The sequence below is a fragment of the Talpa europaea genome (genome assembly GCF_964194135.1).
Source record: "Talpa europaea genome assembly, chromosome: 3".
NCBI lineage: Eukaryota > Metazoa > Chordata > Mammalia > Eulipotyphla > Talpidae > Talpa > Talpa europaea.
Window position 1 is genome coordinate 100,608,190 of NC_140069.1, and position 27,271 is coordinate 100,635,460.

The 27,271-nt window shown below is 38.1% G+C and overlaps 1 protein-coding gene across 1 annotated transcript in view; it reads right to left on the reverse strand.

Annotated features, from left to right (window-relative positions):
• Window positions 1-27,271, reverse strand: part of HIBADH (3-hydroxyisobutyrate dehydrogenase) — a gene marked incomplete at both ends in the record, with an annotated part of 100,156 nt that overhangs the window by 15,211 nt on the left and 57,674 nt on the right. The window contains one exon of the mRNA XM_084229794.1: window positions 99-232. Within this exon, the coding sequence (XP_084085920.1) occupies window positions 99-232 (134 nt within the window). The remainder of the gene's footprint in view (window positions 1-98; window positions 233-27,271) is intronic.

A 27,271-nucleotide genomic window follows, 5' to 3' on the forward strand; every position in this document is an offset into this window, starting at 1 on the left:
ATTGAACGGTGAAAGAAAGAGTACGAATGTGGCCAGGAAAGAGAAATGAACATTTATCCATTTACATCAAGTCAAGGTCAATAATGTAAAAATGTTACCTGCCCAGTCCCAACAGCTCCACAATACACCACATTGGAGCCCATGCACGCAAGCAATTCTTTGGCAGCAGCAAATTCTTCTTCCACTCCTCCCACCATAAATGTGAGGTTCCCAGACCGAGCAGCTCCCACACCTGAATGATTTGGGGGTAAAGGGATAGAAGCAGGACACATTTCTTCAAGTGCTTAAGCAAACAGTAAAATCAGAGACTACCCTCCCAAACCAAATGAAACCATGTCTAAGATACTCTAAATCTCTCCCGAAATACTTTAATAATAAAATAGCAGGCAGGATGATCATAAACCAAAAGGGACAGACAGTCAAACTCTTATTCTCAATTTTCAATAGTCTGGGACAATCATGACATGACAGATATGAGAATTTGAAGTGTGAATTTTATTATTCCAGTGCATCTACTATGCTCCTAAGAAAACTATTCAGTTACAGCAAGGAGCGGCCAGAGGGTGTTCCTTGCTCACTCTCCATTACTGCCTAGAGGATCTACACAAAGATCTGGCTCTTTCTTTCATAAACTAGTAAGCATTTCAGAGGGCAAGATTCTTTTGTAAGGTAAAAACTAAATTAGAATGGTTATTCTGATGTACACTTACCAATAATATTTGATTTTTCTTTTTCTTCTCTGCTATATACTTTTGGGGCAATTCACTCCCAGTGATAGAAGCAGAAGAAACATTTTCGTTTGGCTTAGTCTGGCTACTCCTTAGCAGTTATTAACAATTTTTTTTTTACATGTTCACTGATTAAAATGGTTGGAGAAACAACGTCTACTTTAAAACAGAAAACATGGCCCAGCCTGGCCCAAAAAAAGGGGGGGGGGCTAGATTTTGTTCATCTAGAAATTTAGTAACTATAAAATTAAAACTGAGCATTATTACTGTTTTTATTATTAAAGAAACCTTAATTCATAATTTTAAAGTTAGGCTTTATTGATCAAAACCAGGAAAGTATGTGGAATTAGTGCAATTTTTTTTTTTTTAAAGATTTATTTATTTATTTATACAAGCACTGGGTACAGTCAGAAGCGCAGGAGGGTGAGAGAATTCACCAGAGCCAGAGCGGGGAGCAGAGCAGGCAGAAGGACCGAGGTACACTGCTGAGGGGAGCAGCGGGCGGCAGGAGAGGTCTGCGCGCCATGTGGGACCCTCCTCTGGTGGCCGGGGAGCAGCCGGGAATCGAACTGGCGCTGCAGAGGCTGCGGGCAGCTTCGCAACCCAGCGCTCAACCGCTGCGCCACCAGGGAGGCCCAAGAATTAGTGCAATTTTTGTCTTTACACCTTATTTTAGAGTACAGCTAGGAATAAAGAAACTAACTGTTTGAACTATATAGCAAATCTGGTTGTGAGAATAGACAGTTGCATGTAATGGTCTACTTTTGAATTTAATTTATTCATGAAATACTCAGTTTTTACACCTAAAAAGCCCAAGTAAAGAGGTCATTCTCCACTTTTCATTCAAATTGTGAACATTTTACCATTGCCAAGTCAAGTGGCCTTTCTATTTTACTGTACATGCTATTTTTTTTAAAGATTTATTTATCTATGCATACAAGAACTGGGGTATAGGCCAGAGGTGTGGGGGAACAGGTGAGAGGATTCACCAGAGACGGAGTGGGGAGCAGACAGGCAGATTGACTGAAATACACTGCTGAGGGGAGCAGCGGGAAAGTCAGGAGAGGTCTGCTGCACCATGTGGGTACCTCCCCGGCCGGGGATCGAACTTGTCCTGCAGTGGCTGCAGTTAGCTTCACAGGCTGTGTCTTAACCCCTTATGACACCAGGGAGGCACTGTACATGCTATTTTTAACTAATTATTAAAAGAAAAGTCAGCATTATGTTAGTTAAACAATCTTCGGAGAAGGAATGCCCACATGTTAGAAAAGCGTAAGATGCTCACACATATGGCTAAATTACATTATTTCACAACATTTTCAGACACATGTTGGAATTGGTAATGTACAAAATCCCAATTATAACATATGCTTTTAATTAGCCAACCTGTGTCATTTGAATATTCTGGTAACTTTGAAGTTTAAGTGACTATCATGTTGCTAGTCCCTAATTTACTATACCAAGATGGTAGATCATTAATGTTTTACAATGATTTTGCTCAATTTGTACAGCCATTTTTATTCAGACCACACAACCACCCTTATTCCTAATCTTGTTCATCTGACCTAGAGAATTAAGTAGACGATTTAAGTCAAAGCTTACAAACAAATCCAGCACTATCCATCATAGGTCAATAGCTTTCTGTCTAGATTACACATTGCTAAATAGCTTCAGAAAGTCATTTATTAAAGGAAAATTAATGCTGACAATGGTTTTCAGCTGGTTAATCTTTTGACAGGTATACTTTCTCACTTGTTCAAACACATATTTCAAAAAGAAGAAATAAGTTACTAAAGCAAGAGAAGTCCACAATAGAAAGAAAAAACATCTTTTAATTCAGAGGCCTATGGTATTTCCACTCTTTCTCATCTGAGTGTTGTGGTATAATTTCCAACTTTATCATAACCCAAATTTCTTTTTTAAAAAGATTTATTTATTTATGCATACAAGAACTGGGGTATAGGCCAGAGTTGTGGGGAGTGAGAGGATTCACCAGATAGAGTGGGAGAACAGAACAGGCAGATCAATGGAAATACACTGCTGAGGGGAGCAGCAGTCAAGTCAGGAGAGGTCTGCTGCACCATGTGGGTAGCTCTCTGGCGGGGATCGAACTCATGCTGCAATGGCTGTGGAAAGCTTCATAGGTTGCGTCTTAACCCCTTGCGCCACCAGGGAGGCCCTCATAACCCAAATTTCAATGTAAGAGTCAGGCTAAACTAGGCAACTCTAAAATTCTGAAATTCCTTGGGACTTAACTTTCCATAGGTATTCCTCTAATTGAATGACACTCTCAAGTCTAGTTCCCATTAAGGTAAAATTATGAACTAAGTTCTCACAAAAAAAAAAATGTAATCAGTTCAAGTTTAGGAAATAACATTAGAAAGCTGGAACTCTAAATCTGTGGAAGACATCTTAGGGACTTTATATCACACAGATTTTTTTTTTTAAAGATTTTATCTATTGATTTATTTATTTATACAAGCACTGGGTACAGTCAGAAGCACGGGAGGGTGTGAGAATTCACCGGAACCAGAGTGGGGAACAGAACAGGCAGACGGATGAAATACACTGCTGAGGGGAGCAGCAGGGGTAGGAGAGGTCTGTGCGCCATGTGGGACCCTTGCTGGAGGCAGGGGATCAAACCAGCGCTGCAGAGGCTGCGGGCTTCACAGCCCAGCACTCAACCGCTGTGCCACCAGGGGAGGCCCATCATACAGATTTTGATATCTATCAATAATAAATTAATTTAATACACTGCATGCCATTTGAATTCAAAAGCCAGTTGAATTCCACCTTCCAAACTAGCGAAATATGGATTACACACTCAGGCAAATGCTAGAATATTAGTAGAATATTTATTTTACTTTATATTTTAGCAATTATATATATAATTTGGTTATATATACAACCAAAGTTAATCCTGTGCTTAATCCTACTACAGTATTTACCATACCTTATTAATATCTTTTATTTTCTTATATGATTCCTCCATTACACTCTAAGTTCTTATAAGGTCAGCACTGGGCTACTGTTCATGTCAGCATTCCCACTATCTACTACGGTGCATAACACATTCAGTGGTTAGTTGTTTGGTAAATAAACTTAAGAGCATGGTAGAAAGACTAAAAGATCTAGAGATAGAATACCTGGTTTAGGTGATGTGCAACCTGCTGGCTATTTTGTAAATAAGTTACTTAACTTTTTTTAACTCCTCTACCTAAAATGGGGAGAGTATTATGGAGTGATTGTAAATATATGAACATATACTGTAAAACATAAAATGCTATTTAAATGTAAAGCCTTACTACTATATAACTTGAGTTTGCAGAATGGGAGTTTAAATCTTTACCTACATAAAGGCCTAAAGTCCTTTCTTATTGTTTATCTAAGCCATTGTCTTCTTTAGGATGATTTTAGCCTCTCTGGATACATATTAGCTGGCTTGAGCTGAATCTGTAAACTATGGGAGTATGCCGGCTCAGGGTTAAGGAGCACTAAAGTGGTCTATAGCCAGTGATGCTAAGCTTATACTGAAGACATTTTTAAAAACCTTTCAATGGCCACATAGTATGTGACAAAGAGACAGGAATGCTGCATTTGTTTGGTTTTATTCACTCAAACAATTAACCAACTAAGAACTAAATCCTGGGATGGTGGATGAGTAACATTTGTCCCTGATCTTAAGAAGTTATATACTTGTGGGCCTCCCCGGTGGTGCAGCGGTTGAGCGCTGGGTGGCCTCTGCGGTGCCGGTTCGATCCCTGGCTGCTCACCAGCCACCGGAGGAGGGTCCCACATGGCGTGCAGACCTTTCCTGCCGCCTGCTGCTCCCCTCAGCAGTGTGCTTCGGTCCTTCTGCGTGCTCTGCTCCCCGCTCTGGCTCTGGTGAATTCTCTCACCCTCCCGCGCTTCTGACTGTACCTAGTGCATGTATAAACAAAACAAACAAACAAACAAATAAATAAATAAAATATGCCTCTATAAAAGAAAAGACTTTATAAAAAAAAAAAAGAAGTTATATACTTGTGATCCAGTCACTTCTCTTCTTTATCCATGACTACCAGCTTGGACTGAGCCATCACCCTTTTTTTTTTTTAAAATAAAAAAGATTTATTTATTTATTTATACAAGCACTGGGTATAGTCAGAAGCACGGGAACGTGAGAGAATTCACCAGAGCCAGAGCAGGGAACAGAACAGGCAGGCTGACGAAATACACTGCTGAGGGGAGCAGCGGGCACTGCAGGAGCGGTCTGTCACACCATGTGGGATCCTCACTGGATGCCGGGGATTGAATCGGCGGCACTGCAGAGGCTGCGGGTGGCTTCGCAGCCCAGCGTTCAACTGCTGCGCCACCAGGGGAGGCCCACCATCACCCTTTCTTGCCTGGATTATTGCAATAGCCTACTACTTGATCTCCCTTCTGATCTTGCCTCCCTAGTCTATTCTCCTTACAGCAAATAGGATTCTTTTCAAACAGAAAACTAGTTCCTGTTTCTTTCCAATTCTCAAGCCTCAAAAAGCTTCCCATCACTCTCCTTATAAAATCCAAAGTCCTAGAAAGTCTTATAAGATGAGCCCCTTGGCTCCCCTTCTCTCTTGTCATATTCTCTTCACTGCTTATTGCTTTCCAGTCACCCTGGCCTCCTGGCTGTTTCTGTAACAGGTCAAGTATGTTCCCAAGTCTAAATCTTAAGCTTGCTGTTTCTTTTGCCTGGAATGTTCTTCCTCTAGATAGTCATGATTTATTTCCTTTGCTTCATTCAGGTTTCTTCTCAAAAGTCACCTCTTCCGAGAAGCCATCCCTGATGATCTAGCATTCTAAAATGACAGCCCATCATTCTCTGGGAGGGCAGTGATGTTTTGGCTTGCTCACTCATATGTACAGTAACTGGCACATAAGATATGCTTAGTAAATACGAACTTGTTTAAAGAGAGAGAAGGCAGCAAGGGAGGGAAGAACAGAAGATGAAAGACTGGACGGCAGTATCACATGATAACGGCTCTCGTGGAGGCACACACAAGACACCAAGGGTTGCAAAGTGTCTGTCATTCCAGCAAGTCATTAAATGCGCCTTGCCCTAAGTTTTTCCATCAATAAAGTGAAAAGGTTAGACAAGATAATCACTGAGTTAGTTCTAAGCTTTTGAAATTCCATGGTAATTTGGGGTTTTCAGGTTCATAGACATGTGCTTTCTCAAATTTATCACTGCAATACAGAAAACAGAACCATTTCATCTTATACAAGTGATATATCAAATGTTCCCAGTTGATATGAGTTAGAAAATTAATATTCTCGGGCCTCCCTGGTGGCGCAGTGGTTGAGCGCTGGGCTGCGAGGCTACCCGCAGCCTCTGCAGCACCGGTTCAATCCCCGGCTTCCAGGTGAGGATCCCACATGGCGCACAGACCTCTCCTGCCGCCCACTGCTCCCCTCAGCAGTGTACTTCAGTCCTTCTGCCTGTTCTGTTCCCCGCTCTGGCTCTGGTGGATTCTCTCACCCTCCCGCACTTCTGACTGTACCCAGTGCTTGTATAAAGAAATAAAGAAATCTTAAAAAAAAAGAAAATTAATATTCTCATGTAGCTACATTCATTTAAATTAACAGGCCTAAGGACTATGGTGCCATTAATGCTTTCTTTAACACTTTCCTGTGATATCTGTACATGTTTCTCCCCATTACCCTAGAATCAGAAAAATCGAATGTGTAAAATCAAATGAAAAGGCAAATGTCCAAACCATTCAAAATAGGTGGCTTATTACCCTGCTTTAAAGAGCCAGACACCAACCATTTCTCTGCCAATTTGAATTTCAATCAACTTCCTAGGGGAGAAGCACTTTAAATCTATCTAGTCTTTAGATCAGCCTTAATCTGTCTGTTTGGTCTCCCCCCCCCACCACTTTTACAAAAATGAATGTGATGCCTCTATTTCCTACACTCTCTCCCACCTTCCTTCCACTCCTACTTGTAGTTGACATAAAAAAAAATTGACAATTTGAGCTTCAATTTTCAGTGATTATCAGTACTGGGAACAAGAAAAACAGAAAATACCAGTCCCTGTCCTCAAGGAGTTTGAAATCTAGTGGTGTGTGTGTGTGTGTGTGTGTGCAGGCAGATGGAGAAGTGAGGCAAATAAACAGTTATAAATAACACGAGACAGGTGCATGCTATAGATGAGTAGACATACATCATACAAAGTTCACAAGAAGAAAAGTTAATGTCAGTGCCTTTAAAATAGGTATACATCTCAAATTATGCATCAACATGAGCAGCAGTTGAAGAAGACATCATTGCTATCACTAGCCATTTTTCTATAGTCTCACTGTTCCTCCTGTTTTTTTTCTAATCAGTAAAAGTTATTCTTTCTGAAGTACTTGTATTTTCATGTTCAGCAAAAGGGAGAACTATATCATTATCTTCCCTTTCATCTTGAGTTGTAGGGAATGAGCTTCTTTTTTCTCCTTTTTACATGGTTTCTGGTTTTTTAAAGTTTTACTTCTCTCCTCAGTGAACACTAACCACTTCCCTGGTTTTCTCATCGAGTCCTTGCAACAAAAACTGCCATGCTATGCCACTTCCATGCATCCATTTTTTCCTAGCCTGTTGTCTCATATGCAATTCTCTTCCCTTCCTTCTTTGCCTGGCTAAATCATACTTTTTCTTTCAAGACTCCGCTCATGTCAGCTCTGAGAAGCACTCCATGGCCATGACTCCCTTTCTCTATTCTTATAACATTGCCGGTGCTATCTCTAACAAAGCACTTATAACACTCTAATCAATTTTCCTGGGTGTCTTATGAGCACAAGCTGTTTGAATCTTAACACCTACATATATATAGCATGTCTGATAAATGTTCATTGTCTTTTTTTAGGAGGTAGACAGAGAAGAAATCAATGGTTAATAAAATGACCAAGAATACTAATTAAGACGAAGTAAGCCAATGTTTTCCAGCTTATCAAAAAAAAACTCGCTTTGAAGGGCTACGATTCTACACATGTGGTAATGGCATTTTCACTTATTGCTTCATAAACATGCAGAACGTAAATGCACATTCATGGAGACATTATTATTAAGTGTTGAAAAATGAAGACCATGTGATTTAAGGGACCTGGAATAAAGTCCCAGTTCGAGGTCATACCATTTGAAAAAGTTATAACATCTCTCAGTCTTGGTTTCTCCATCTGAAATGATGACGAAAACACTTGCCACACCTACTTTGACACTTAAAGAATACAGTGGAAAATATTTTGCAAAGTTATCACACAAGTGTTATAAAAAAAGTTTAGCAGGTAAATCTCAAGTCAAAATCTTCGCCTACTTTTAGCAACAAACTCAGATTAAAAATTTTAACTTACTAAAAAGCAGAACAAATCGTTACGATAGAAAAACTATGATCCATGTTAACAACTTAAAATAACCCTCACGAGTCACAAAAAAGATCATTTTCAATTCTATGGCTACTAGAAAGAATCATTCCAATTCACAGAGGGACGAGATTGTACTTTCAAAAAGTACCATCAAATTATATTTGTCTTTAATACTGTAAAAATCTTGCCACTGAAGCACTCTCATTGATATATAGCAAAATGTAGTAAATCACTTAATTTACCCAATTTACTCAAAAGAACTTAAATGTTTTAACCAGTCTGCCATCAAAAGAGATCAAGAAGAGGACCAATGGGACTTCGGCTGCAATGTGAGCCGTCTTTAAAATGCAATTGTTCTAATCATTTTCTACAGATGCAGCCTCACAAGGGGCTGCTGTCACAGGGACCATTTACGACTTGTTATGGTGTCTCTATTGTTTACCAGCGACATTCGCTGAAAAAGGCGACAGCTGGGACAGAAAGCTGCTACTCAACGAACAATATAATCCCGTGAAAGTAATCAACAAATTTAAGGGTGTTAATTAACTTTACACTTTATCATGTTCAATTAGTTGTCCTTTCTAGAAGAGATTGCCGTGCACAATCAGTTTAGAGCGTGCCATGTTTGATTTGTAAGTGATCACTGTTTCTGTTTCAGAGTCCATGTCAGATGTTCTCTTGGGTTTTGGTGACACAGATGAATGGCTCTGCACATGTTAGGAGGTGATCTGGTTTAACATAAGCCAGCATAACATAACCCCTTGTTAACACTATTTCTGGCATTATCCAAGCTGGAAACAGAAAAGCAAAAACATTCACAGCACTATTCTGGAATCAGATAAACAAAGTTTAGTTAGTTTTTCCTGAAATAAACACAGACACAAATACATGGAGAAATAAGCAATTTTTCATCATTATTTTTCAAAGTAAGACTTGTCTTTCAGGGGCATGTTTGGGATCATTTCCTCCCAGCAAGATCTCGAAGCTCTGCTGTGTTATGCACAAAGCACCACTGTATCCTCAGACTTTACATAATGCAGATAGCCTTGTCCATGGCATTTGAACAAATGCTAGGGATGTGTCGTTAAGTACTGGCTGGTGTTAAATTCCAGAATGTGGCTTTTAAATCCAGAAGCTGTATTTCATAAATGTGGGAAATCTGCAGGGAAGTATATTAATCTGTGAACACAATGTGGCTTTTTTCTTACCTTTAATCACCTGTTTCTGCTAGCTAATAGGAGAAGGAAAAGCTCATGATGGAGCAACAATATATTCAGTATTGCATTTTAATGAAAGTCACTGTAGTTCCTCTGACTTGATAAATAGAGCTTTGCATCAAAATATTTCATAAGTCATTGATGTGAACAAACCCCGAAACTGAGGTTTGGCAGGAGTATCTATCGTTAAGAAAACAAAACAAGGAACATACATCTATCTCTTCAAACAAAATACAACTTGCATAGAATTTTGAAATATCTTCATAAAGTTATACCTTGCTCCTCCATACTAGCTGTTTCCTGCATAATACAAATTAAACACATATAAACAAACTACAGCTGGTTACAGTATACCCAAGGACAAAACCAAACTTCTTCAAAATAGGAAAGTTAACTCTGAAAGCTAATAATGTCCTAAGTTAAATATTAAAGAAGGAAATTATAGGTTGTATCTGAAACAGCTGAAACCACAATACGTGGGAGCAGAAAACATTAGTTTTCTGCAGAAGATCTGCAGGGAGAAAGGAAGCGGTCGATAGATCCTTAAATTGGAAGCAATAGCCGTTCTTCTATCCCAAGTTGGCAGCTGCTACATTTGCAGACCTGGTTCATTATTTACCCATAATGACCATCAAGCTGCAGTCAAAGTCAGATCACAACAACTGTCAGCAGCTCTTTTAATTAGCCTTGTTTGAATTCAGATAAATATCACAATAGACCTGCTTATGCTGAAAGAGCAACAGAATGTTCCGCTTGGAGCTGGTTGGCTTGAGGAGGGCCAGTGCAGCACACAAGCCGTCAGACAGAAATGCGGAGTGGGTTTTTAAAGGGTGGGGTAACTCAGACAATGAAATGTTTGCTTTCATTTTGAAAATCACTTTAAAAAACAATTCCCTGACACTCACCCCAGATCAAGTTGGTGCACAATGTTGAATTGCAATGAAGCTCTAGGCTTCTGAAAGATAAATAACTAAAACACAAGGAGAAAGTTAACTTGTCTTTGGAGATACACCTTTTAAATTCCATCTTTCAAATAACATATCTTTCAGCTTTAAAAATCATTGTGTTAAATCTCGTATTAAATATCCTGTAAACGATGTCCTATTTCACTTTCTTTAGGAGTTGCATAATTTGTACAATTTTTCTGTGATAGGAGCCAAATATTTTCCTACACATTTTCTATAGGTTCCTTGCTTTCACATCACAAAGTAAAGCTAAGTAATCCAATCACGCTGCAGCCCACACCTCTGAGGGGGTTATTCCCCTCCAGCCAGCTTGAGAAGAAGCCTAAGTGCAGTGATCTCTCTATAAAGAATAGACAGCTCAGAGGTGATCTAACTTTGGGGGTAGGTAAAAAGAAGTGATGGCTGATGAGGAGAGAGTAAACGGGTATAAGAAAAGACAATGTGCTACCCTGGTAGCAAATCAGAAAACACTGGGGATAACAAGAAATTAAAGACTAAGAGAAAGCTGTGCTAATTAATAAACTACATCTAGCTAATCAGGTGTTATCGCGTCCAAAACTCACTCAGGTGTCCCTTTTGGAAATTCTGGGGTGGGCACAGCTAAAAGATGATAAGTGTAAGCTGGACTGTCCTCTCTGCCATTCTTTCTAGCTCCTCAGCTAAGACCTCTGATGTTGCAGAACATAACACTAAGAGCAATTAGCCGGTTGCATGAGGATCAAGGACACATTACTATTTACACAGGGTTTGGATCCCACTTACTATTTCCTTATTAAGTAGGAAAACATTCCTACAGGAAGTAATAAAATATGTGTTCAGTTTGAAGCACTAAAACCTGTGGAATAATTCCCCCCCCCCCGCAAAATGCTGGCAGACCAAATGTGATAAAGACAACTACTGAATGCTGACAATCTGCGTGGTGAGAACTCTTCATCTGGTTTCATGCGAATGGATCACAGGAGAAAGGATATTTCTTTCCCCACTTTTTTGTGCTGTTGTTTTTTTTTTTATAAGTAAAGAATAAGTTATTTACATCACCCTCTCAGATACGCCTTTTTTTGTGTGCTGTTGTTTTTTTTTTATAAGTAAAGAATAAGTTATTTACATCACCCTCTCAGATACGCCTTCCTCCTCACTCTTTAATACAAGCTACCTCCTGACTACAAACAGCTGGTAGCCATAACTTGTTTAGTTGCCAAGTACAAAGCACAGAGTCAACTTATCAATTCCAAGTCTAGATTCTGTCTCAGCATGTAAGAATCAGAATTGATACTGTAAGAATACCAAAGAAAAGCTCACACGCATTAGGATGGCTACTATAAAACAAACAGAAAATACACAAGGAGTGGTGGGAATGTGAGTAATCAGAACCCTTATGTATGACTGGTAGGAATAGAAAAACATATGGCGGTTCCTAAAAAAATTAATAGAATTACCATACAACCCAGCAATTCCATTTCTAGGCATACACCCAAAAGAACTAAAAATAGGGTCTCAAAGAGATATTTGTAGATCGGTGTTCATAGCAGCATTATTCACAATAACCAAAAGGTGGAAGCAACCCAAGTGTCCATGCATAGATGAATGAATAAACAAAATGCATAATGCGTGTGAGGTTATCTTTGGTATTCTTACAGTATCAATTCTGATTCTTATGTGCTGAGACAGAATCTAGACTTGGAATTGATAAGTTGACTCTGTGCTTTGTACTTGGCAACTGAACAAGTTATGGCTACCAGCTATTTGTAGTCAGGAGGTAGCTTGTATTAAGGAGTGAGGAGAGAGGCTAATTCTGAGAGGGTGATGTAAATAACTTACAAGGGTATATTATCTAGCATTTAAAAGGAAATTCTAACACATGTTAAACATGGATGAACCACGAATATATTATGCTAAGTGAAATAAGCCGGTCACGAAAAGACAAATGTATAGTCCCATGTACAGTACAGCCAGAGCAGTCAAAACCAGAGACCAAAAGAATGGCGGTTAGTCAGGGCTGAGGGAAAAGGGAATAGGGACTTTCTGTTTAATGAAAGAAGAGTAGCCTTAATCTTGAAAATCATTTGATGTTACTGGTTACTTTCTTATTTTTTAGAATTTATTTATGCATACAAGAATTGGGGTACAGGCCAAAGGTACGGGGGGTGAGAGGATTCACCAGAGACAGAGTGGGGAGCAGAACAGGCAGATGTACTGAGATACACTGCTGAGGGGAGCAGCGGGTGAGTCAGGAGAGGTCTGCTGCCATGTGAGTTGCTCCCTGGCTGGCTGGGGATCGAACCCGTGTTGCACAGGCTGCGGATAGCTTCAGAGTGCTGTACTTAATCCCTTGCGCCACGAGGGAGGCCCCTGGTAACTTTTCATATTCCAGGCTTTTCTCCTTAGATTTTCTTCTTACTTAAGTGCATTATTTAATGATTCCCTAGGTTAGGTTATTTTGCTGTCTTTTTCATGTGGTAGAATTGCAGTTCGTACGCGCATTGTGAATGGAAAGCTCTTTGTTTAATCCTCACCTGTCCTCATATCCCTTCCAATCCATCTGCCCTCATTTCTCCAGGTATATAATTCTACGATTGTCTCTTCTGACCTGCCAGGCCCCAGTTTGGGAGTAGTTCTCATGCTGGTGAGGTGTTGGAGTTCCTGCTCTTGGTTATGTTAGGGACATCACAGATTCAGTCATGGAGCCAGCAGCAGGCTTGGTTAGCACTTGGTCTTACCATTGTAACTGTCTTCTCATGTCCTAGTTCAAATATACCTTCAAATTTCCTTCAAAATTTTCATTCACTTTTTCCTATAAGGTCTGCTTTAGCTGAACCCAGTTTAATACTTATTTTTTCATAATTATCAAGTTCTAAATACTTTTTAAAAAAAGATTTATTTATGCATACAAGAGCTGGGGTACAGGCCAGAGATGCGGGGGGTGAGAGGACTCACCAGAGACAGAGTGGGGAACAGAACAGGCAGAATGACTGAAATACACTGCTGAGGGGAGCGCGGGCAAGACAGGAGAGGTCTGCGTCACCATGTGGGTTGCTCCCTAGCCACCCAGGGATCGAACTTGTGCTGCAGAGGCTGTGGATTGCTTCATAGTGTGGTGCTTAACTCCTTGTGCCACCAGAGAGGCCCCACTAAATACTTTTTTCTTATATGATTTCTTTGACCATAAAATATGAATTCTTTAGAAATGGGTTCATTAGAAATTTCAAGTGTATAAAAGGTTTTAATTGAACTTTTTATTGATGTCTAAAATGCACTGTGGTTAAAGAATGTAGTATAAAAGATAAATATTCTTTGGTGTTGGAGACTTACTTCAATGGTCCACTGTCTGGTCAATTTTTAATGATGTTTACATATATCATGAGAAATAATACAAGAAAATTTCTTTCAATTGCTGCGGATGTGAGGTTCCATGGATGTCCTCCTTATCAAGCTTGTTAATTGTGTTATTCAAAGATCTCCTTATCAATTTTTTTGATGCTTCCTCATACATTGCTTAAGAGAGGTACACTGAAATGCTGCACTATAATGATGGACATTTATCAATGCCAACTAATGATTCCTTTTGCTTTATACGTTTCTGAGGTTATTTAATTAGGTGTAGTACATACAAGTTTAAACTGTCATATCTTCTTGGTGAGCTAAATCTTTTATCAATAGTAATGATTCCCTTTGTTCTTAACAAAGTTCTGTATTTTAAAAACTGTTAAATCTAACTAATTAACTCATTTATTAGATACTAGTTAACAAAGCTCTTTTTTTTTAAGGGAGGGGTAGAATTTGCCTGGCTTACCAAAAAGATATGTTTTTGTGCCTGCACACTTGGGGAGAGGGGAAGGATGGACTTATAACAGATTCAGCAAGTCTTTTTACATTTTTTTTAAAGATTTATTTTATTTATACAAGAGCCGGGGTACAGGCCGGATGCGCGGGAGGGTGAGAGGATTCACCAGAGACAGAGCGGGGAACAGAACAGGCAGACTGACAAAATACACTGCTGAGGGGAGCAGCGGGTGAGACAGGAGAGGTCTGCTTGCTATGTGGGCTGCTCCGAGGCCGGCGGGGATCAAACTGGCACTGCAGAGGCTGCAGACAGTTTCACAGCGCTGTGCTCAACCGCCTTCAGCGAGACTTTTTAAAAAACCAACATGACAAAAATCTGTCTTTAATTTACAAGGCTAGTCCATTTTCCCACCATTTTATATTGTGCCTTTTCCTCCATCCTTCCCCAGCCCTTCCTCCACCTTTCTTGCCATTTACAAGTCTTTCTGTTTTCCTCTATTTCTACCTATATTGACCTGGAAACTATATACATATTAGATATTTTATCATAGGTATTAAATTTAAAGTTAATCAATATTTAAAGTTAATCAATATTTTAGCCTATCTTTCAAATACGAGGTCTGTAGACTCATCCCTACATTCGCTTATGTGCTATTTTTGTTCGGTATTTTAGCTCTTTAATCTCACAAATTACATACTGTTTTATCTAGACAAAATTTTTAGATTTATCCCAATCTTTTGTGCTGTTTAAATCCAAATTCTGTACTCACATATTTTCTTTGCCACTTTCTTGTTCCATCTCAGCTCTTTCTTTAGGATCAAAGGACAGTCTTTACATTTTTGTTTTAGTGGGTGTTTGTTGAGGGTAAATTCATTCAGCCTTTGTTTCCTGAAAATTTCTATATTTAGTCATCAGTTTTTTTTATTTTGAAATTTACATACTATAAATTTAAAGTGTGTGTGTGTAGTCTATGCATTTTAATACATATACATTCATGTAAACACCATCTTCAATGAGGACACAGAATAGGTCTCTTACCCCCAAAATTTCCTCATAGGACCTTTGATAATCAAACCCTCTGCCCATTTCCCATATCCCCAGAACTAATCATCTGTTGTCTGTCTGTATAGCTTAGCCTTTCCAGAAAATCATGTAAATGTAATCTCATAGTATGTAACCTTTTCATACTGGTTTCCTTCGCTCACTATAATGCCTTTGAGATTTAACCACTTGCTGTGTGCATCAGTAGTACATTCATGACTATGGTGCTGAGCAGAAGGGGCATCCCACAGTTTGTTACCCACCAAAGGATTTTTAGATTGTTTACAGCTTTGGTGGGCCAGGAATCAATACTTAGGTTTGTTCATTTGTCCAGAGTAAATTCCTATAAATATAATAGCTGGGTCATAAAGATAAGCATGTTTAGATGAAGCTGCCAAACTATTTTCCAAAGTGGCTTACTCTTTTGCAGTCTTAGTAGAAACATATGTTCATATCAGTTGCTCAGTAACTTCACAAGCATTTATTGTCATGTGTTTTTTAAAAAAACATGGAGCCATTCTAATTGGTGTGTAGTGCTATATCTTATTGTGGTTTAACCTGAATTTTGCTATGGTTAACGATGTTGAACAACTTTTCATGTGCTTATCTGCCGTCTATGTATCTTCTTTACTGACTTATATATTCAAATCTTGCCTGTTTTCTAATTGTGTTGTTTTATGGTTGGTTATTGAGAAACATTTATATTTATATATACATGTCTTTGACTGGATATGTGATTTGCAATACTTTTTGTCTATAGCTTGTCTTTGTAGTCTCTCAATATCTTTAACAAAGCCATTTTAAAATTGTGATAGTCTGATTTATCAATATTTTCTTTTAGGAACTATACTCTTGATGCCACTATAAAGAATTATTTCCTGGGCCTCCCTGATGGTGCAAGGGGTTAAGATGCACCCTATGAAGCTATGGCAGCCACTGCAGCATGAGTTCGATCCCCTCCCAGGGAGCTGACCCACATGGCACAGCAGACCTCTCCTGTCTTGCCCACTGCTCCCCTCAGCAATGTATTTCAGTCAATCTACCTGTTCTGCTCCCTGCTCTGTCTCTGATGAATCTTCTCACCCCCCACACCTTTGGCCTGTACCCCAGTTCTTGTATACATAAATAAATAAACCTTAAAAAAAAAAAAAAGAATTGGGCCTCACTGGTGGCGCAAGGGGTTAAGCACCACACTTTGAAGCAGTCCGCAGCCTCTGCAGCATGAGTTTTATTCCCTGGTTGGCCAGAGAGAAACCCACATGGCACAGCAGACCTCTCCTGCCTCATCCACTGCTCCTCTCAGCAGTGTATTTCAGTAGGTCTGCCTGTTCTGTTCCCCACTCTGTCTCTGGTGAATCCTCTCACCCCCTGCATCTCTGGCCTGCACCCCAGCTCTTCTATGCATAAATAAATAAATCTTTTTAAAAAAATTATTTCCTAGCCATAGGTCACAGGGATTCCAAAATTCACAATGCCTTTGAATCCAGGCTGGGAGATTTGCAGTGAGGCTAGGAGGCCAGTTCAGGAAACTTACAGCTGAGATTTTATATTTCAGGTCTTCTCTTCCTTCTTCAACCTGCCTGCTACCGTTTTCCCTTTTTGAATCCTCAATTAGCCACTCCATGCATTGTGATCAAGGTTTTCAGTTACAAGGAGAGAAAAAGGCAGAGTGTTTTTACCACATCTTCACCAGAACTAGAACCTAGCCATCATTCTCAAAAATAAGCTTTGCTGAATGCAAATTCTCAGTTGACAAGTTATCAGTTAGTAATTTGACAACAGTGTTTCACTATCTCTGGATTCCATTGCTGCTCTTAAGAAGTCTGCTACTCACACAAAAGACTATATATTGTATGAATCTTGTGTACATATTTACATAAAGTTATATGACATTTTAGAATAGGCAAAACTATACCACAAAAAAGCAAATCAGATGACCTAGAGTTGGTGGAAGGCAGTGACTACAAAGAGACATGAGAAATTTCAGGGATGACAGAAATAATCTATATTTAATTGTGATGATGATTATATGACTATATACAATTGTCTAAATTCATCAATCTCTAAATTAAAATAGGCGAATCTTATTGTGCATACATTATACTTTAATAATGCTGAGATATGGCAGGGGGAGTTTGATATCAGTTTGTTGTTCTTTTGTAGGTGATCTGTCTTTTCTTTATAGCTATTTAAATATATTTCTCTATCATGGATATTTTACATGTTCTCAGTAAGGTATTTTTTTAACTTCTATTTGTTATATACTGCTTCCTGTTCCTATGGATTTATATCAATTCTGGAAAACTCTGCTATTATTATGTTGACTATTTCTGCCCCCACCCCCTGTGCCATCTGGAATGCTGAGCAGAAGCATGTTTGACTTTTAGTCATGTGTCCATGTCTTTTAACCTTTCTTTTATATTTTTCCATCTCCATGTCCTTATATAAATTATATTCTTATTTCTCTAGACCTCTCTTCCTATTTACAAATTTTTCTTTAGTCCTACAATCCATTTGATTCATCTATTGTCTTTTAAATTTCTTTTTTAAAGATTTATATTTATTTACTTATGCATAGAAGAACTGGGGTGTGGGCCAGAGATGCAGGGAGTGAAAGGATTCACCAGAGACAGAGTGGGGAGCAGAACAGGCAGATCTACTGAAATACACTTCTGAGGGGAGCAGCGGGCGAGACAGAAGAGTCTGCAGCACCATGTGGGTAGCTGCCTGGCTGGGGATCAAGTTCATGCCTCAGTGGTTGGCAATAGCTTCATAGTGCTGAGACTTTAACCCCTGCACCATCAGGGAGGCCCCTACTGACTTTTAAATTTCAATGATTTTCCCCCAAATTTGATTAGTCTTTTCTGATGTTCTCATGTTCCCTGTTCACTTACTTTCAGTTCCATCTTTCATTTCTTTAAATGTTTTATACATTATCACTATGCATTCTATTTTGGGAACCTCAATATCTATAGCTCTTAGGGATTAAATTTATTTATTCCTATTGACTCTTGCTCTGGTGACTTGTCTTCTTAAGTGTCTGGAATGTGTGTGTGTGTGTGTGTGTGTGTGTACACTCACATGTATTTTGCTTAATATTTGTGAATTTGGAGTATCTTAGGTTGAAGATGATTTCCTCCAAAGAGAATTTTTATTCTGTGAATGACAGGCCCTACCAGCCCTACCAGCCCTACCAGCTCAGAAGTCCTTAAATGGATTGGCTGGGTATTTTTCCAGTGGGTGAGTTATTAAAATTTGAACTCTAAACCCATGAGATCAGACCTGCTGCTACAAAGACTAATCTTTTTTATTTTTCAACCTATAACCAGCATAGACGAACAGAATGCCCCTAGTTAGTTCCCTTCAGCAGGTGTATTTTACACAGTCCATTCTTTCCTCTGAGCATGGTCTGTCTGTGAGTATTTTGGTTTTCACAGGGGAGATTAAGGGTTGTCTTTCTCACTTTCTGTGAACAAGGACTAATTAATTCTCCAAGTTCTTTAACCATTGTCCCATGAATCTTTAACTATCAAGTTTAATCCCCACAGCAGTGGTTCCTACAATCAACCTTTGTTTCAGGTCAAGCAGGGATTCTGGGTGTATCACTCTGATTTCAGGTTATTAATTCAATTATTTGGTTATAAAGGATTTCTCTTATTTTCTGAGGAATATCAAATGTATTTAAAAGTACGTTTGTGGTAATTTATCTAAGCACCTGGGTCTTTTATGACAACAGAGCATTTTAACATGCCCAATCTGCCATGCTGCCAGAAGCAGTACATGGCTATGTAAAGAAACAAAACAGGTACTTAAGTATCAAAGGAAAGATTGATTTTCAGCTTATATATATATTTTTTTTTTTTGCCAGGATATCTTTAACTCTTTTCTGATAATAAAACAGGTTTCATCTTTACCATTAGCACCTGTATTACACTAAAACTTTATAACAGAATGTCGCTTTTATGACATCTTTTTATAAGTGAAATCAAGAAATTTCATCCAACTAGATTATAGCAATCAATCAAGTTTATGAATATTTTTCATGAAAGTAATATAAAAAAAAAACATCAGGTACTTGGAATCTCAAGATCGCTTTAATTTTGTGTTTCTGTTTGTTGTAGACATCTCCTAAAAGTATTTACAACACACAAATCAAGTATTTACTGAATATACAGTGTCTTGTATATGGAAGATATTTGGGGTACATAAACATAACTAAGATCTGACTCTTGCTCAAATTAAGTTTTCTGATTTAGACAAGAGTTTTTACACTGTAAGATTTATTTTAAGGAAAATTATTTCTCATAAAAATATGAAGTGTTCAGAATTCAAAGGAGGGAAACATCACTTGTGGAATAAAACAAAGCAAAAGAAAACTTCCACTAAAAAGATCAAATCAATATGGGTCATGAAAGATAATGAAAAGTATGATATGCTAACAGGGAATGACTTGGGGCAGAGAGAAAAATTCCAGGTGAAGTAAAGGGAAAAAACAGAAACATAAAGGTTTAAATACGAGATATGCAGAAAATAGTCAGCAGCTGAATTTAGCACAAAAACTCCAGATATACTAACACTTACTCAATCTTTTTCAAATATGCCATGCCCTTTCCTAATTCAAAATTTCAAAACTATGTCTTCTTGAAATGTCCTCAAATGAACTCCACAATATATGGTAAACACCTATCAGTTTGTCAGGAAAGCAAATGGCCTAGAAGTCAGATCCCAAAAAAGCAAAGAGCTGGGCCTCCCCAGTGGCGCAGGCTGTTGAGCACCACACTGTGAAGCTGTCTGCAGCCTCTGCAGCGCAGGTTTGATCCCCGCCGTCCAGCAAGAATCCCACATGGTGCAGCAGACCTCTCCTGTCTTGTCTACTGCTCCCCTCCACAGTGTATTTCATCAGTCTGCCTGTTCTGTTCCCCACTCTGTCTCTGGTGAATCCTCTCACCCTCCCGCGCATCTGGCCTGTACCCCGGTTCTTGTATAAATAAATAAATCTTAAAAAAAAAAAAGCAAAGAGCCCAAACTATACATCATCAATTTACATAACTTATTTATACCTGTATAATAGGAATTATTAATCTGCACTGCAACATCGTATCTTTTCCCATGTTTATCCCACTAGGTGAAAGCAAGGGCACTATTACTTAGCATAGTTAACTGACAGATGTATTACTCTAATAAGAATGGAGGAAGAATAGGAAAAGGGGAAGAAAGAAAAACCTGTAAAATGCCACACAAGCACTGAAGGAATTCTGGCAGGTAATGAAGAATCACAGTATGTCACTGGCTGAGGAGAACACAGCAGCAGATTCTAAGGCTGAGTACTGTCCAGTACAGAAGCTACTAGCCATATACAGCGGCTGAGCACTTGACATATGCTAGTTCAAACTGAGATGTGCACTAGGTGTAAAATATACACCAGATTTCAAAGACTTAGCATGACAAAAATGATGCAAAATATCTCACTGATTTATACATTGATAACAAGCTGAAATGAAAATATTTTAGATACACTTGATTTAGTGAACTATATTATTATGTTCATGTGTTTTTATTATTTTTAATGTGGCTGCTAGAAAATTAAAAATTACCTATGTGGTTTGCATTACATTTCTATTAGAGCTGTTATCAGAATTTGAACCTAAAAGATTAGAAAATTTGCGATTGTAACGCATTTTAAGACAGGAATAGGAAATCAAAAAGAAGTGACTTTATGGGGAAAAAATGAGCTCGACTTAGAAAACAGGTTTGATTTAAGAGATCCAATTAGATTAAAATGTAGGTCTAGAAAGCAGAAAAGTCCTTGATGGAAATAGATTTAGGAAAAATCTACAGACATGAGTTTGTTGAAATTTTAGAAAAGTAGAGGTGAATCCCCACAAAAAAATTAGATCTCACAATTTAGAAGGATGAAGATGGGGCAGTAGGTAGATTTTACAATAAGCAGGAAGGGCTGCCAGCCTGACTGGCATCCCAAACTGGATCTATGAAATCATTTCCCACAGAAACATGATATTGATACTGCTATAATTTAGGGATATTCTGGCTTGAATATAGTTGAGCTCAAAATTTGGAACCTAAATAAATTAGAAAACGTTGTTCCAAAGAAAAGTGCATTCCAAATTCAAACAGGTAATTCTCCGTAGTTCGATTTATAAAGAAACTGATAAAAATCCTGCAAGTTAGCTTCTATCATAATAAAGTACACATATAGGTTTGATTATGCACAACTTTAATTGTTTCTCCTCCAGAAAAAAAAAATTGGTTATTATATTTCTTCCTCTAATAAACATGGAATTTATATACTGTATATAACCACAGGAGACAATAATTGGAAAGAATTAAAATACGGTTTAAGTCCAAAAGAAAAAATTATAAAAAGAAACCCTGCCAAATTTTTTTATTGGAAATTTCAGCACTTTTAATTTATTTGCCAAGAATCCCTGATTCTCCAAGATGCTACACTGTAGTTGAGGAGAGAACTCTGGTACACAAGCCAGAAAATGCAAGGCAAGAAGGTAAGCGGTCTACCTATGATGGTGCTTCACAGGAAGGGTGAGTCACCTTTGCTGAGGACATCACAGCAGGTGTCCTTTATGTTGGGTCAAAAATGAGGAAGAGGTTAAATTTCAGTAAAAGATAAGCATAAACAAGAATCAGAAACTTGAATAAACAAGGTACACCTTTAAAAATAGTGGATGACCCAGCATGGTTAGAAGTTTAGGCACATATAAAGAAGTATTAAGAAACAAGAGTAGAAAAATAAGTTGGATCCAGACTGTAGAGGCCTTCAAGAGTAGGCTGCGAGGGGCCTCCCCTGCTGGGCTACGAGGCTGCCCGCAGCCCCCCTTCCACAGCGCCAGTTTGATCCTCGGCCACCAGTGAGGGTTCCACATGGCGCGCAGACCTCTCCTGCCGCCCGCTGCTCCCCTCAGCAGTGTACTTCAGTCCTTCTGCCTGTTCTGCTCTGGTGAATTCTCTCACCCTCCCGTGCTTCTGACTGTACCCAGTGCTTGTATAAATAAATAAATAAATCTTTAAAAAAAAAAAAAAGAGTAGGCTGCAAAAACTGGGCTGGCTTGGGTGAACACCACATCAACAGTCAACAATGAATCAGCTGTGAGCCTTGTGCAGGCAGGAGGGTGAAGAGTGAGTGCATATAAGCAATAGCATAGGCTAAGTAGCAGGGGCATTAAAATCAACAAGGAGCAGAGGAAGTCTGAATAAAGTGTACTGATATACCTGCGGGACTAGAATGCACAGGATTGTTTTCAAGAAAAGGAAACATATGCACATGTTCAGTTTTTTCCTTATGATAAGGTGGCCTCCTCTTGGGCGACCAGCCTAGCCTTTAAGGAAGGAAACAAACTTTTATACACAAGTAGGGAAATCTGCCTTTTCCTGAATGGATTCCAGGCTGGACAGGCTGAGGAGAGCCATCTGTGCACAGCAGTAAGGACAGCACACTTTCCTGCACGCATACAATCTTCCTTTGCTGGCTGGCCAGCCCACGCTGCATGTTCCGCGATTCCTTCAACTTATGCAGTAAAAATGACATTCTACTACTCACTAAACTGAGGTGGAAGAGCTTGAGAAGAAACATTCAGTCACTGAGCAAACAAAGTGGCCAATTCACATTAAACTGAAAAAGAACCCCCAAAAAGGAAGAAAGAAAGCAGGTGAAGTGGGGATGGGAACAAGAGAAACCAAGATGGAAACATGAAGGCTTCAGACAAGGGGAAGAGGGAGGAATGGATAGACCATTACACTTGTGATAACTTAAATATAACTTTTATTTACAACAAAATTTTACTTTCAAAAGAACCCTTGGTCCATGAAAGGGGTAAAGGTGGTAACAGAGTTAATTACATCTCATAATTAGTGATTAAGACTAGGTAACAAAGCCTTTGACAATGCACTACTCTAATGATGGAGACTCAGCATCTGAGAAATATAATGGTATATTAGCATAACCACATATGCAAAGTACATAGAACCATTGCCACAGTTAGCTTGTCATTGAATGATTAAATATGAATTCATAATTAGAAAAATCCACACTGGAATTTATTGGCTTTCCTGACTGTTCTGGTTCATTAAAAGTTGATTACTAAACAGTGACCTCTAGTGGCCCGTAATTTTCTAATGCTATATAATTTCTCTTAAAGAGTCAGCATAGATTCCAAGAACCTATTTACCCTAATAAGATTTCACTTTGAAGATGCTAATATTCTTTTTCTATATAAAGGGAAATACTTCATTTACTTATTTCTCTTCCTTAAAATACATTCTGTGTGACAAATATAAAGTGCTAAAAAGCTTTCCAGCTTCTTGCCCAAGTGTCACATATTCATTAACAAATTATGTCTGAACACCTCTGTGTGAAACCCTTAGTTGGTATTTGGGGTATTTTACTAATACTTGGAAAATGACTTTATTCATTCCACCTACCCAAAAGATAATAAGTCAACATTAATAACATATTCATTGCCTACACATAGAGGCCATGCTGAAAATATTTTAAAATTCAAAAATACTTGCAGTTTCAGATTCACTGTATATTGGATTACTGAGATTTATCTTTTAAAGCAATTGACTAGAAACTGTAAAAAAAATCTAGCTCATTTCCTAATTTTTTTTCTTAAGAGGTTTTATAACAATGACCTGTCCCAAGATATCCACTTCAATAGCACATAATTGAACTTTGTAAGCATCATCTCTCCCTTAAAAGACATATCATTTAAAAGTATCCATATGCTTATAGCAGTAATTTACGTTAAAATTAAACCCATGTAACAAATCTGTAAACACATTTGCTTTTATTACTCATTACTACAATAAGATTTCAGAAAACTCACATAATGAAGAGAAGACTTTGAGTACATTATTAAAAGAATTACACAACCCCCTGCATGCCCCAAAATCAATCAAGGTATTCAACCTGGTCCTCTAAAGCAATGGCAATGCTGTGCCATACATAGAGAATGCGATGAATCCTCCAATAAATTTAAGATGTAAACAAAAGAAACACATACTTCCTCATGGACTATTCCTACCAAACGCACAAGTGTGGGGTGCCAGTTGTTTTCTAGATGATTTAATACAGAAGTTGGATAATGAGTTGTACCTTCTGCAACAACCGAATCACCATTTAATGCTATTATCAACAGTTCATGACCCACCAGCAAGAAATGTCAACCTGATTAATCTAGACACTGCTGACCTCGGGGGGAAAAAAAAAAAACCTCACTCCTCACTGTTATTAATATCTACTGTTCTTTAGTATAAAAAACAAATTTTTAAATAAAAAGTAATTTCAGAGACTCTGGTATGCAAATTTTGCTAAGTGATAGTTAATAGGGTTCTGAAAAGGTAGAGCTAGACAATACTTAAATATAAACATTTGTTACAAATAAGAGGAATCTTTTTCATGATTTTATAAGTTCAAGATGTTATTTAAAATACTTGCTTTATTTTCTCAGACAGCATTATAAACTAGGGTTAAAGAAAGATCACTTTGGTTATAAAGTTCACTACTAAATTCTTTTACACAAGTTTCAAAAATAACCACAGATAGGATCAGAAGGATCTAAAACCATGGGTTTTGGAAATGTGAGTTTTCCTTCTATGAGCATAGTATAAAAGTGCTGGCATGAAATATTTCATTTTCTCAGTGTTCTTGCAGTATAATCACTTCTAATTTAGTCTGTTTCTGTTTTTACACAATGGACCGTTTTTGATGGGACATAATCCTGAAAGCCTGGCATTTCAGAAGAGATTATTTAATGTTGTCGTTTTAAGATCCCTATGAGGTAAAAGAAAAGCACACAATCTACCATCAGTTTCACAAAGTCATTAGATCATAAATTGGACAGCTGATTTTTATGAACAACAGAACCAAGTTTTCTTCATTACAATAGTCTACGTTTTCAGTATCTACAAAAAAGTTATTACAACCTCTGCTTCTCTGTACGTGATTAAGAGGTTGGAACTCTAAGAAAAGCATCTGAAAATTGGCAGAACAAGTTGAGATTCTCTACAACTGAATGCCAACTTTAAAAAAAATCAGGCTATGAATGGTAGCCAAAAATAAGGAAATCATTAATAAGCAAATATTTGGATAAATCCAGAATGAGAATTCCATAAGACAAATGATCTGGATTCTAAAAAAGTCAACATCATGAAAGTTTGTTTTAAGGGGGAATATAGGAACTGCTCTAGATTAAAGAAGAGTGAATTGGGGCCTCCTTGGTGGTGCAAGGGGCTAAGACGTAGCACTATGAAGCCATCCACAGCCAGTGCAGGACGAGATCAATCCCCCACCAGAGAGCTAATCCACATGGCGCAGCAGAACTCTCCTGTCTCACCTAGTGCTCCCCTCAGCAGTGTTTTTCAGTAGATCTGCCTGTTCTGCTCCCCACTCTGTCTCTGGTGAATCCTCTCACCCCCTCCCACACATCTGACCTGTACCCCAGTTCTTGTATGCATAAATAAGATACTTTCTTAAAATACTCAAATCAAATTTCTATAAATTGAAAAATTCATTAATTTACATTATTAATTTGCAGAGTTACTCTATATATCTCCATTTTTACAATCAAGTTTGCATATGTGTTTTCCATCTCTAGTAGCTCTGACTTTGCCCCAGCAACAGCTTCCTAAGTAAATGTCTAGCCATTCCAATGGTGCTTGTTCTGGGGAATCTACCACAGCATTATATATGTAAGTTACCTAGCTGAAGTCCACTTCATGGTTTTTTACAAATGAAAATTCAACCACCAAAAAAGGAGCTGGTTATCTTATCATGGTACTACATAGTAAGAAAAACCTGAAAGCAGGGCTCACAGATTAAACTTAAACACAGGCATGCTATGGACATATAGTTCATGAAAATCCATATTGCTTACTCCCATGCTAAAATCACACTGCATGTATAATGCACATGTGTACATTTTCAAAATAAACAGGTGTCTGTTTGAAGAACCATATTTCTATAAACAAGGCTTTGGGGAAAAGAGATCTAGAACCAAATTAAAATATACATGGCTTTTTTCCCCATGACTTTTCATGAGATAGCAGTGTCAAAAAACACTCTTCCCCTACTTTAGTGAAAGAAATACAACCAATTATATTATGACCATAAAAGTTATTACTCAATAAAAGAAACCATCATCCCCTGCTTCCATAATAGATGAGAAAAAGCATTTGAACAAGCATTTGAACCCAGGTCTTCTGAGCAGTAGGGTTGAGTAAAAAAACTAGAAGCCTTGGATTTGTGCAAATTCATTCATTTGTGAAACAGCCACTGTGAAATCCATTTGAAAAGAAAAGCTTGAGCACTTAGAAATCAGAAAAATGTCAGCTTCCAGTAACCAAAATATACCCAGATAACCAGGATTACCTGCAAAAAATCCTAAGGAAAACTTCATATGAGCATATTTGTACAAATATGGTGGAAAACTCTTTACACCAATATTTTTTGGTAAAAAGATTTCACCTGAAATTAGTGATCATTAATTTTAAAATGAAAGCTGGTCAACATAGCCATTCATTGCAACCATGTCAAACTACTCAAGAGTAGGTGCAGGGCAAATGTACAGTAGAATTTCAGCAGAAATCAGAAAGAAGAACATGGGAGCAGATGATGTATAATCATGAACCATGGAACATAAACTGGGTAGGGAAGGAAGTGTGGACACAAGGGGGACAGAGATCAAGAAAAGGCTATTTTATTATTCTGTTTCAGTTTGAACTCCCTCAGGCACTACTGTTGACTCCATTGTTTGTCTTCCTAACATTTGAAAGTCCCTTCTTATAAAATCACTAAATTCTTTTTTCCTTTATGTTTCTTGATTACTTTTGTTCAGGAATGACCAAACATGGACCTAAATCTTATTCTCTTTTACAGTTGAGGAGAATTTAGTATTTTCAGGTCTTTTAGCATTTAAAAACCAAAACACAGAAAATCACTTTTTACATTCTTACCCCAATAGAGAGAAATTTCCTATTCATAAGTATGAAATCTACACAACAATAGAGAAGAAATCTGGAGAGGTCAATTCAAATACATCTGGCTTTGTGTGGTTTCTTTGATATAAGCAGATCTTTAGACTTTGTCCCCATCTTTATTTCAAGTCAAGCATATTTATTTGAGAAAATATAAACGAAG